The 13,675-nt window shown below is 44.3% G+C and overlaps 1 protein-coding gene across 1 annotated transcript in view; it reads right to left on the reverse strand.

Moving 5' to 3' along the window:
• Positions 1–1,369: 1,369 nt before the first annotated feature.
• Positions 1,370–13,675, reverse strand: part of LOC119462375 (nucleosome-remodeling factor subunit BPTF-like) — a 64,578-nt gene continuing 52,272 nt past the window's right edge. The window contains 5 exon segments of the mRNA XM_049672957.1: positions 1,370–1,807; positions 3,115–3,229; positions 6,084–6,190; positions 8,757–8,864; positions 10,237–10,303. Coding sequence (XP_049528914.1) covers positions 1,385–1,807; positions 3,115–3,229; positions 6,084–6,190; positions 8,757–8,864; positions 10,237–10,303 — 820 coding nt within the window. The 3' untranslated portion in view covers positions 1,370–1,384.

Here is a 13,675-nt window from a genome sequence, read left to right on the forward strand (position 1 = left end):
AATGTTTGGAAGATTTTGTCTACATGGTGTAACTAAACGCATGGCGAGCGTGCATGTGGCAGTGCGCTGTACGCAACTGTTACTGGCCGCTTGCGGAATTTGCAGAAATGCACTTTTTTATTACGGAACAAATACACTAGCGGCAAGCTTCCCACAACGGCGTGCCATGCACGGCCCACTGGCGAATAGTTCTTGTGTCAACCATCGCAAGTGGACCACTGCCGCCCACTACTGTCGACTTGGTGCAGAGAAATACCGAGGGTGCCGCTAGGCCTAACCTAAACTTCGTAATCGATGCTGTAGCATACTGCACTTCAAACACACCGCCGACCATCGCAATATGCACCGTTTTAAGAACGCTTTATTCTCAATCGCATCAATCCGCACAAAGGACTGTGACGCTGTGATGCGGTCGAGCCGTCTTGCACGTAGCGCAACAGCAGCCAGACGCAGGCTTTGAGTTGAACTTGCCTCGTAGCGCGGCTCTCGTTCGTGCGACAGATTGACAGTGGACGTCGCTTGTCGCGAAAGATAAAATTAAGAATTAGGTTTAGGGAAAGCACGGAGCAAGCTGGCCACCGGAAGGGGCACAATACCTGCCTATTCTTCAGAAAGGAAGGGACAGAAACACAGAAATAGAAAACAGGAAGGGAAGGAAAGAGGAAACAAAAACGAGATAACAAATCTCAACAATAAAGCAAAACTAATGACAGAAATAGAGTATGGCCAGTAAAAAAATGGAAGAAATTAAGTGTGAGGTCTTGTCGCTTGCTAACAAAAAATAGGCTTATTGGCAAGACAAGCTGGAAGAGGCAACAGAGCTCTGAGCACTTGAATTTAGCGAAACTACAGTAGGACCCCATGCCGCAGCCTCACGAATGTGCATCGTTGGACAGGAAGACCTGGGCACTATGTATGTGTTTCCTCATCTCAATGCGCCATCAGGTGTTGACCGATGAATTGAAACCGATGAAGCTACTATGGCTTGATAGCGATAGCGGACCCTGGTGCTCAATAACCGACGTTGATGCCATAAAACAATTTCCAGGCAATTTTTTTCATCGGCTTTACCGGGAGCACTTTCTCCGGGTCCCAACAACAATAAAGCGCAAACCATGCGTGAGCATACATTAGGCAACCACAGTCTTATGTGCAAGGTGTTTGCACGTTAAAACACCGCCCTTCCCTCTGGTCACAGCCAGTGACCCTTCTTTCTGAGGGAAGGGACCCAGAGGGAAGGGACCCAGATTGTCAGGGTCACTGCCTGATCTCTTCACAAGAAAATGAGGGAAGATTAACCATAAGAATTTTCAAAAGCAATCGTTAGTGAGAATAAACAACTTGCGAAGGTACTCACTGAAAGAGCGAGGCCAGCTTGTCCTATTTACTTTATTTGTGCAATGTTAATAAAAGTTGGGAGGAAAGTAACATAAAAGTAATTGATTACTTCTTTGTATGCAAGTGCACACGTGCCAAGTTCGGAGATACCAAATCCATGAGGTTTACGGGAGAATCCATGTGATGATGCACCCCAATAGCTGCAAGCTTTATCGTACCACAAGTGCCCAACCCTTACAAATCCTTGCCGTAGACCAACTGCATCGCCAGATTGCCCTCTAATGGCACTGAGCGCCTTAAGCAGCAGACCAAGAGTACCCTGCCTCCTCACCTTAGCAACAGCAGGGCAAGTGTCGCGACGCACGGTTTCGATGCCCTTGGCATCATACTTGGGTTCCTGCTGGTCAGGGCTCTCGTAGGCAAATCCAACGTACCGCTTCTTTGTTTGGAGCACGCACGGCTGGTACACCTGCAGATGGTCACACATATACACCGATGATTGTAGCCGAGGAGAGACTGATTACCATTAGGCCACGAAGCCCGATTTTAAGGAACTACAAGACCTCAACTGTAAAGGAAGTCCCCTGGCTACGCATGGCTGTCAGCGCAGCTGAGCGCACACGCAGTCCCTGTGACCTGTTTTACAGGTAATCGGCCGACGTGTAAATAGCGGGCATACCGGGATGGCGTGGCATCATGTGCGCTGTCTTCCCGCGCGTTTGGTACTGGAGGTTGCGTAATCTCTGATTTCGGAGATGTGTTGAAGCGAGAATCAGATGAAGCATTCACTACCCGCTGCCGGTGCTTTTCATGATAATCTGTTCCCACTGCAGGTAACACAATCCGCCGCAGGGATGGAGTGGACGCATAAGCATAGCTGGCTTCTCTTAATTCGTGCTGCCGATGTAGAGATATCAACAACACGGCATGAAACTGTATCTTTTGTTTCTCAAATTCAATAAAATTAATTGTTTTCTCATTGAAATTTTCTTTTTTTGATTTTCCAATAATTCAGAAAATTTTGCTGCCCCTCCCATGTAAAAAAATTCAATCAGCAACTGTACTTATTTACCGAATATTTCAAATTTCAATACAATGCAACTTCAATATAACGAAGCAAATTGCCGTTTTTCCAGACTTCATTATATCGAGGTTTAACTGTACAGTCGTACCCGGATATATCGAAACCACATATAACAAATTATTTCGTATATAGTTAGTTAGTTATGTAAGGTTTTATGGCGCAAAAGCAACTAAGGCTATCATGCACTATGCACAAGATGAAAATATATATATAATTTGATGACTTAAAAACATCGTCTAGAGATACAAGTGCATTTTCAGCTAGTATCAGGGGGTGATGAAGTGGTGTTAGTGTTTTGTAAAGTTCACAAAAATATCTGTGTTTTTTCCTCCAACACCGGACATGTTATTAAAATGTGATTCATAGTTGGAGATACTTAGCATTGATTACAAACCGCTTGTTCTTCATTTTTCAATAAAAGTTATATGTGAGATGTGTGTGTCCGATGCGAATGCGACATAGAATAACTTCCATGGAACAGCTGTAAGAACCCCTTGGAAATTTCTGCATAAAAAGTTTATTTTATATATCTGATTACATATATATCAAACTTTTTGGTGATCCCCTTCAGATTCAATATATCCGGGTTCGACTGTATTAGGTTCTGCAAGTCGGTGAATGAATGCAGATCTCTTGAACGATACACGCATGACACGCCAACCAGTGTCGTGAAATCAAAAGTGAGCACTCACCTTCTCCAGCTTCAAGCGCATTGGGCGTGGATTCTGCGCTGTCACCCGGTCAGCAATCTCCTGGCCCAGTCGGAAGGCTTCCTCCCGTGACCGGCCCTCCATCAGTACAAACAGGCTGCACAGTAACCGCATCAAATGGCACACCTTACAGTCGACTTCCGTTAATTCAACCTTGACGGGACTGATAAAACAGATTGAATTATCCGGCAGTCTTAACACACCTTCGAATCAAACGCGCACCCACTTTCTATGTGTCCAAAGCAGAAAACTAACATAGAAATTACATTAAAGCACCTAAACAAAGTAGAAATCTAGCATGCGCCCAATTTTTTAGAAAAATGGGCAGGGGTCAAATATGCGTTGCACAACGGCGGCTGGTTTCCTAAAAATCAGCTCCGCCGCATTGTTTTTAAAGTCAAATGAACCTGTGTAATGCGATAAAGCATCCGAACGCTGCGGAGGCGGATTTGGTATTGCGTCCAAATGGCGCAGGCGATTTTTGGTCAACTAACAAAAAAAAAAAAAAAAGGAGATGCGTTAGAATTTGGTAAATACTGTTATCAGAAATTGTGAGCTACGGTTCTTCCTTGAAAATTTTCCTAGGACAGGCCGAAGATAGGCATTTATGACTGGAGATGATGTGTGTTCAACGCGTTCACTGTCCCCTAATCTCTGCCAAGGCCGATGCTGCCAGAAAAGGAGTCGCTATTTGTCACCTAGAAGTCAGGCACGTGTGTGCTGTCTGGTCCAGTTTGAATTATACAGCAAAGGCCAATTTTAGGATTTAAATAAATTAAATCAAATTATGAGGTTTTACGTGTCAAAACCACGATCTGATTATGAGGCACGCCGTAGTGGGGGACTCCGGAAATTTGGACCACCAGGGGTTCTTTAACGTGCACCTAAATCTAAGTACACGGGTGTTTTCACATTTCGTCCCCATCGAAATGCGGCCGCCGTGGCCGGGATTCGATCCCGCGACCTCGTCAGCCCAACACCATAGCCGGGTTTAGGATTTAAATAAGGAAAACTTTAGCCCATTTAAATGCATGGGCGCCAGCCGGGATTAAAATAACCGAAAAATCTATTTAACCAAAAAATTTAATTAACCGGAGCCAAATTAACAGAAGCCTACAGTACTTGTGTTTGTTTAGAAATGAGATCATATCCCATACAGTAAACCTTGTTAATTCAAATTCTGCCGGACCACGAAAAATCTAAAAATTAAGCGGATTTTCTAATTACTCCAACAAAAGAAAGAACCCAGAAAAAGAAGGGCAAACGCACAACACAAGCATGTCATGTTTATTTTGCATGCAAGAGGACTACTTAACGTAATTATTGATTCAAGATTCCTTGGTATGGTAGTTTTCAGCATGCCACAGTCACCACCGCTACACTCAACAAAGCTGCAGACGACATTCAGGGATTTAATAACCGTCACTAAAGCGGACGCACAGTTGGGCTCATTATCATCCCTACCACCATCTATTGGCACACTGTCACTGACTTCGTCTTTCATGTTAGTGTACAATGTCTGCATGTCTGCTTCTATGTTCAAGTAGTCGGCGAAGCCCAGTCAGCCTAGATTGTCACTGCTGTTGCCATCTTCGTACACTAGTGGAACCGCGCATGTGGCCAAGATTTTTTATGCGGTCGGGACTCGTATGCACGTAACAAACCAGCAATAGAGAAAACTTAACAACACCCAGTTGATATTTACACAGAAAAAAATACAAACGCAAAAGTGCCACATTTATTGATGATGATAATTATATATTTTCACTGACTTCATTGTAGCGGGCGGAAACACATAAAATTAATGCGCACTGCAACACAGCGTTGACACTTCGCACAGTGGCACGGTTCATCAGTGCCCCCATCGCGGAATCTAGCGCTTTCTCAATCAGTGGTGTCCGAATTGCAATCCCAAATATGGCTCTCTTGGATCTGAACTCGAAGGTCATGCATTTATGTACTGCAAGGGCCAGAAACAATTAAAGTTCGTAGATAGATGCAATTGCATGAGCCAGAAACAGGTCATGGCTATCATTTTGAGATTGTATTTCTGACATTGCCTCCACGATATGCGAAGCCAGAAGCGCGACAGAGTATGCCAGTCTCAAGGTCACAACCAGAAACTATGAATTATCCGGATGGATGCGCACAGGCTTTTCAAGTTATCTGGTACAATTCATGCATTGCAAATTCAGACTGAACAAATTCTATGATTTAACTGAATTTCCAATAAACAGATCGAATTATTGAGGTTTTACTTTATTTGGTTTGATGTTCGGAGGTTGTTTTTATTGAATATTTGTATGCCACTTGATTAGAAAAATAATGTTGGAAGACCACTAAAGATCAGAACAGCACTAAAGAGTAAAGAAAAATTTCGAAGGCCTGCAAGTACCAAATGTTACACTAGCAATGCCAAAAACACAAGCGAGGCAGTAAGTCCGCACTCACTCGCTAATAAGCGAGTCAGCACTCAGCAAGTCAGCACTTACTCGCACAACACTCGCTAATAAGTCAGCAGCAAGGTTTTTGATTGCCTTCTGAATAAAACTGCATTCTTTGTAGCATTAAACGTGCCGAAAAAGTTAATGAACAGCCATTTAGGCATTACATATATGTTATCAAAAGTAGGCAATGCAGGTCAATGCAGATTACTTGTTCTTACACTAAAACAGCCATTAAAGATCTGCTAAAAGTCTGCTATATACGTATAAGCACACTTTACTTACTGCGACACAATTTGCTAAACATTTGAAATCCGCTAAATCAGCATTTTTGACACTAAGCAAGCAATAACTACCAGCTAAAATGGAAACACTGCATGAAGGACTGGTTACGCCACCATGATTATGTGTTTCTGCTGCGCAGGGAAGCTGACTTGTATGTTTCACAAAAATTCCAATAGTGCAAACCAATCAAGTGAAATTACAATCATTTTATGTAAGACAGACCTGTCCGTGTCGCCATACACAACCCGTGCACCTGGAATAATAGCCTCAGCCGTGCGGATGGCGTGCTCCAGGGCTTCGCGACCTTTGCTCACCACGCTGTCGGCCACCTGCACCACACACAATGAATCTGGTCAAAAAAATGTTCAAACCCACGCCTAAACATAGAACATCTCAGTAAAAGTAACAAACACTGGATCACACAGGTGCCACCGTGCTGCCCATAAAGAGCGGCCCCAGTGAAATTAAAATAATTTTCAGATTGTGAGCACTAATATTTTCTGTTTTTCACTCTTTCATATAAGATTTTGGACAAAAGGCAGACACGTTGGATGAAATGTTTCAACCCCCAAAGTCAATGAAATCAACTTTGGGAGTTAAAACATTTCATTTGAACCATTTCAATTGAACCCCCAAAGTTCATGAAAAGTTTATGAAATGAACTTTGGGGGTTCAATTGTATAGCACTTACCTTGCATACCATATCATAAAACGCCAACAAACAATGACACCAAGGACAACATAGGGGAAATTACTTGTACTTACTAATTGAATTAAAGAAATAATAAATTAATGGAAATGGAAACGGATGAAAAAACAACTGTCCTCAGGTGGGGAAGGAACCCACGTCTTCGCATTACGCGTGAGATGCTCTCACGAGCACGAGTGAGATGCTCTCACTCACAAGCCTAGGGGCTTGCGAGTGCTGGCGCTGGCTAACACTCCCAGGGTTAATTCTAGTTGCAAAACATAAATACCCCAGAAAGTGGATGGGAAAACGCCTCCCATGCTCAATGATGAGAGCATCTCACGTGTAATGCGAAGATGTCGGTTCGTTCCCCACCTGAGCACAGTTGTTTTTCCATCCGTTTTCATTTCCATTAATTTATCATTTCTTTAATTCAATTAGTAAGTACAATTTATTTCCCCTATATTGTCCTTGGTGTCATTGTTTGTTGGCTTCTTATGATATGATAATAAAAATCGGGCCCCTCGGTTCCCTTTCGTCTCGTTCATTACCTTGCATATACGTCTCGTTCATTGCCTTGCATATACAGCATAGGTAAAAATACAGAATACTTAAACATAAATACAGTCAAACCTCGTTAATACATACGCTCTTAATGTGTAATTGTGGTTTAAACGCAGTCGCAAAGATTCACCCACCCAGCCCTCATTGAACTCCGTGTATTGGTTGACCGCTTAAGCCGTAGTCCCTCATTGCCCACCAAACGGTTAGTGCGTACTATTTTTCTTTCTTGTTCTACATGCACAGGCCCAAAATTGGCAAAATATCATGTGCACAGACGTTCGATTGTCGACTTACGATGCCCGGACGAGTTGCCAGCTATAGTGAACTTAAAACATGGCCACCATGACATAATTTCTGCTCATACAGCTGTTGCCAATTGCCGCGCACAAAAGCATGGCTTTCGAGATTAGCTCCCGGTAACGCGAAGAAGCTGCCGGTAAGGGGTGCGAATTCGTTGTTGCCGTCGGCTCTAATTCAAGTGGTAACAGCGCAGAAGCACATTTTATTGCGAAGCACATTACTGCCGTGACCGTGGACGTCGCTTTGAGGTTCCGTATAAAGTCATATAAAAGTATGTGCGAGTGAAAGCTTGCGAGGGTCAGCCGACTCAATCTTGCACGCGGGAGGGAGAAAGGCGGGGTGAAAGCGTGCTTCTTCTGTCGTGCACGACGCCCACGAGGCACGGCGAGGAAGGAGGGGTGGACTTTGGCAGCGGCCGCGCTGGTGCCGTATCTTGAAAGCAATCTGCTACGTGGAATAAGTGTGCACCCGCGCGGACCTCGTCTTTCAAGCGATCTGCAAACAAAGTGCAACTACTGCCAGTAGCTCTGTAGGCGCTGTGCTTTCGACGTCGTTGAAGCGAGACATGGCACGCTCGCTGCTGCTGCCGCACCTCCCTCATTCCAGTGTATTAAGAGCGGATTTCCGCAGTCATCGAGCGAGATGTGTTCATATTTACCTGTGCACACGTTGAAACCGTGCTTGTTAATTTGGTTAGTAAGCGAAGCCTCATGGGCAAACTGGCTCGCTGCCTTATCGAGCTCGAAGATAGTAAGTAGCCGCTAAACTGGCATTGGCGGTTAATTCATACATCGTTTAGTGCGTACCTAAACGTCGTTCCCAGCCGACTACGTATTAACGAGGTTTGACTGTATATACATCACAGCAAAGGCGCAAATTCGCCTGGAGTGTCCCTATAATTTCTATCGCAATAAAATATACAGCATGGTGACAAACACTGTCGAGCTGCACTTGGTGGGCACGCAGTCAAACCCAGTTACATCAGAGTTGCAAAAAAACACCTACCAGTTCGATATAGAGCATAATTCAATACAAACCTTCTAAAGAATTCGACAACGTAAAAGCAAATACCATTTGTAACAACACTGTAAGGACAAACTGGGCCAATACCGGTGTCACACGGCACACTTTCGATCACGATCGAGTCTGATTCGGATCAAAATTGTCCCCCCCCAATTGGCTCCCTCCCACAGCTTGCCTTTCGGCAAGCTGTGGGAGGGAGCCAATTGGGGTGGACAATTGGGTGGACCTATATATTCTACTTGTGATTCAAGAGTGTTATATAAGGGATAATTTAATGTAAACTGGTCGGGTTTGACTGTACTAAGCAGGGATGACCTCACCTCCACACACGGCATGCGTCCCGAGAAGCCAGCAGATGTGTAGCCGTACGTCACATTGGCAATCAGCTTGAGGCTTAGCTGCTGTGCGTCCAGCACTCGCCGGAGTCCCTGCACAAACAAAGAGGCACTGCAGCAGGTTTGCTCAGGTCACTCATCAAACTGGGCTTTGAAGGAAGTTTGAGGAAGTCAAGCCAAGGCTTGAGCTTGAGCCCGAATACAATGAGCAAATGAAAGTACGATTGCCATCATTTGTAATAAGCAATGTCGATAAGCTCAGTCAAGGCGCATTTTTCCAACACTTTTCCAACCAATCACAGAATGGCCTCACTATTAAAGGATGCTGTCTCGCGAATCTCATGCTGCAGAAGTTTTTCAAATCCTTCAACTATAAGTGGAATTATTGCACCAATATCCGGCTCTCTCACTTTTTCTCTCCACTAGCGCGCTGGACGCTACAAAGTGGAGAAGCCAAGAGAGCATAGCCGCGGCCAAAAGTTGAGTGTCGCGGCAGCGAAAGGGCTCACAGAGGCATCCCATGACAGCAACGCAGACTACGCTACGCAGCTGCCATCTCGGAGGGCACGCGCAACTGACGCAGCTACGCGCAGTGCAAAAATGAAATAATTTTGGCATCTTTTTGAAATTGCAGACATATATGTTTTTCAGTTATTTAACTCAAGATTAACAATTATGTATCACTGAGAATGCTCTTGTGATCACGAAATCAGCCAATAGCATTGCTGGGCCAGCTGCTTCCAATGACGCCACATGACGGCACTGTGGAAGCAAGAGTAAGCGACTGTTCACTGCTTTTGACATGAGATTTTAAGTTTCCTGCTGCATGCTGTGCAGTAATATTGGGCTTACATGTTCACAGCAGCCTCTACGACAGATTGGCAATGTTTTCTCACTAGTATGTTCATAAAGTGTTTCAGGGTGCCTTTAAAAATTGCCGACAAAGCTCATTTTTGCAAGCACATTGTCACTTGTTCTAAGCCCAACACTTGCATTTCTGTTTTCTTTGTACAGTAATCAGTGCCATCATGTTTCTGCTTTCACGCAAGAAGAGCACTGTGCATCATTGTTTTTACACCACGACCAAACAAGGATCCACAGAAAGGCAGGCTTCTCTTGTCAAATTTTATGCAATGAATGTAGTATTGCTGCAAGTATACAATTTAAAGTAATCACCACGGATTGTTCTAAGTGTGACACTACAAATATGGGCCATTGGCATCTCGTGCTGCAACGCTACACATTATGTAGCCGTTAAGTATGTTAAGTCTGCCAAATTTTTTTGTGACTTCAGGTTGTATATTTTCATGGTTAGTAGGTATGTTGTTGTTTTTTCTCATGTTTTTTTCCAAAACGTATTAATGAGGTTCTACTGTATTTTATTAAACCATTAAACTTTAACACCTCGTCGTAAAAGGTCAGTTTCAAGACGAAGAGTCTCATTAGGTGCTCCGTGGCTACTCACCTTGTTTGTGCTTTGGGACATGGCTTTTTTGACCATGATCCGTGTGCCAAGAACCTCGTCCAGCATCCTGCAAGCAGCCGAGAGCTTTGTTAGTTTATTCAGATTACTAAAATGGCCCAGAGCACATTACTGTAAGAATCAAGCCACCACACAAAAACAACAATCAAGGGTTGCCAAGGTGTTATTGACAATAGCAAAAACCTCATGTCAATAAGGAACACCAGAACAAAAATTTGTAAATCAAGTATCAGACGTGGAACTGCTAACAAGCTTCTTTGTGTCATGACTGCACATCATATGAAGGTGGTGTTAAAGAATCTTTCGTCAGGACTTACTATCTAAATATGCAGGAATGGAGTTGTCTTGCTTGCCAACCACTGAAACAATTTTGACGAGGTCTGTTGCCTTCAAAATAAAAAGCTAAACCTGTTGACCTGCACAGCTAAAGTGCCTGCACAATTTTTATTCAGGTTTTATTTCGAAACATGCCCTATGACATTGTTCACTGCTACCAGCCACAACCCTCATCTTTGGGCACCTCCTTATCAGAGCAGCAGCTCTCTCAGGTTAGTACAAGGCACCTACCGATATGCTGATAATTGGGATACAGTGAGCGCAGTGGGTGAATGCAAGATAAGAGATGAAGCGGCAAGCCCTTGACAATCACTTCTTGGTGCACAAGTGTTTACTCACTGCATTTCCAAACCACCTGCAATCACTGGAAATTATTAATTTTAGCTTGTTGCTGCATCACCTGTCACATCACAGCAACAATGCCTGTTGTTCGAAACACGATGAAAGATGTGCATGCACTCCACAGTTAGGTGAAATCAAGAGCGTGGCTAAGAATTTTCTGGTGAGGTAAAAGCAAGTTGAGTGCACAAATTGGCTCGCTGACGAAGTCAACATTAACTTTTTGAAGTTCTATACAGAACCTGAAACACTGAAAAGTTTCTTTTGAATTGAAAAGTTTCTTTTGACGAGTTAATGTGGAAATTAGCTGTGTAAATAAACATACAAATATGTGCAAGTGCTGCGCATCTTGAAACAATTCAAGCCATTGCCCACAAGCCTCAGAGAGTATATGCATCTCGCTCACCGCATGTGCACAGCATGTGCGAGTTCAACATGAACTGCCAATGCATCCTAAAGGTTGAACCACCCACACACACTGTAAGTACATCGTAGCAGCCCTAGTACATCACCAATGCATCATAGCACATTGTCAATGCACCACAGTGTTAAACATTAAGTCATTAAAGCATTGTTGCACTTACGTTGAAATGCAAACAATATAATTTTATTCACAGAAATATGCCGATATATTGTTGAATACTGATGAAATGAGCAAATACCCCATTGCACTGACAGAAAATCGACTGCATCACTGTGCTCACAGTAAATTGCCAAACGCATCACATTCTGAAATCGCCAAGTTGCAGAGGCCGATCACTCAACTACGGTTACACGTGAGCCTTATTGGTACAGTCAACGAGAAAAGAAATCTCTGAGCATCTGGTGAGGCTAGCCATTAAATCTGTACCGCACTGCTGTTCGCACACGCTAGTAAGACTGGAAACCCAAATACAAGGCTGCATTCTGACGATGTGGAAATACACTTAAACCTCGATAAACGAATTTCAATGCAATGAAATTCTCAATACTATAATGATAACTCCTTGTCCATACAACACAATGTATTTAGAAGTTCACTGAAACAAAGTGTGTTTACACACGATTTCAAAATAATGAAATTTCATTGCTGCTGCGAAGGGATACCGAGACAATAAACAGAAACTTCGGCAGACGCAGATGATCAAATGGTTTAATTACAGGCGGCTGCGTGCGAACACACCTCTCAAATCACGCGCTGTGCGACCAAGAGTGACCACAGAAGCGAAGCAGCGTCGTGGTCCATGCCAAGTCGAAGTGCGATAAGACCCCATTGTGCAACGCTCACTGGATGCTTTGAGTGAGAGTGACAGCATGCGAGGGTGCGCCAAGAAGGATGGTGGCTCGATAAGCGCAGGGTACCCATGCAGGCAAGGGGAAAGGGGGAGGGGAGCAAGCTCGCAGTAATGCGATCAAGTGCGAGAAGGAGTGGAGGGCTGGCTGTCCCATGTCTCTTTTTCTAGTGCGGCCGGGGCTGCGCATGGCTGTCAGCACGTTAATTTCTTTCTATAAAAAAAATTAACAGAAAGAGAATGCACAACAACAATTTATCACTACACTCGAGCACTTCCGGCACACAGAAAGTGTCGTCTGCTTGTGTTACAACGTTCTCAGACTCAAGAGTTGACGCGAGCTGCGCAGTCAGTGTTGGTCTCAAGCTTTCTCTTCGCAAGCACCATGGATCATCCTTGTTAGGTTCTGGGCTGCAAATCTAGCCATCGGCAACATGTCAGCTGCGACATCATGTCCCTCTGTAAAGCAACGTGTGCGTGGAGTAGGCTGCAGTGCACTGGGCTATCGGTATCCGATCGGCACCAGCATCTACGCATTAGCAGATGTCACTTCACGCCGGAGGATTACTACCACAATAGAGCGTGTCCGGTGTTCGGGTAAACGCAAGCGCAAGCAGACTGCGCTTGGGCATTTTACCGGATTGGCGGAGGCGCAAACATGAACGACCTGCACGGTGCAGCCACCTGGTGGCACAGAGCTCAACAGCTCTAATATAGCAGTAACCAAGTGTATTGTACTTTGCTGCTGGTGTAAATTTTCGCCAGAAGCGTAATCGTGAACACATTCTTTTTTTTTTCATGTTTAAACGATGTTTACCCTTGGTTACAGCAAGGGTAAACATCGCTGGGCTGTGGTGGCTCCACAGCGGCACCACAACGCAGGCTGCTGTGGTGGCGCTCATGTTGGTGCTGTGGTGGCGCTCAGCCACCATATTTAGTTGTTCATCGTGCTTGTGCCCAACATATCTTAATGTGAAGCATGCAAAAACAAATTAAATACATCAGACATACTTCTACAAAAACACCGCCGGATCCGTCTAACGTATCTGTAAAAAAAGTTGAAGGGAGACGTCAGACATACCTTTAGCCACAGCCTAAGTGAAGCGACACTTTTGTGAAGCAGTTAATCAAATGCTATAAATTTGCACATTTAATTCCTGCGTGGCCATCATCCAAGAGAGATAGTTGGTGTTGGCACAATAGAAGCGTACGTGCGATCGTGGCCAAATGGTTAGGGCCCGCTGTAGTTTGAACCTCGGTCCCAATCCCACCATCGCGCACCTAATTCAGTTTTCACTTTTAATGGGGATTTCCACTCTCCAGAACGGAATGGGAATGGAATGGAGGGCCCCACTCTGCTATACACCTTAGGCACAGCCTTGCAAGTTACACCAGAACACGAGAAGAGAAAGCGACCCACGGGCACGCATGTGCGTTTGTCACTTTTTGACCTGGTGTTTGTACCACTACGCCTG

Source organism: Dermacentor silvarum, chromosome 8, assembly GCF_013339745.2.
Source record: "Dermacentor silvarum isolate Dsil-2018 chromosome 8, BIME_Dsil_1.4, whole genome shotgun sequence".
Lineage (NCBI taxonomy): Eukaryota > Metazoa > Arthropoda > Arachnida > Ixodida > Ixodidae > Dermacentor > Dermacentor silvarum.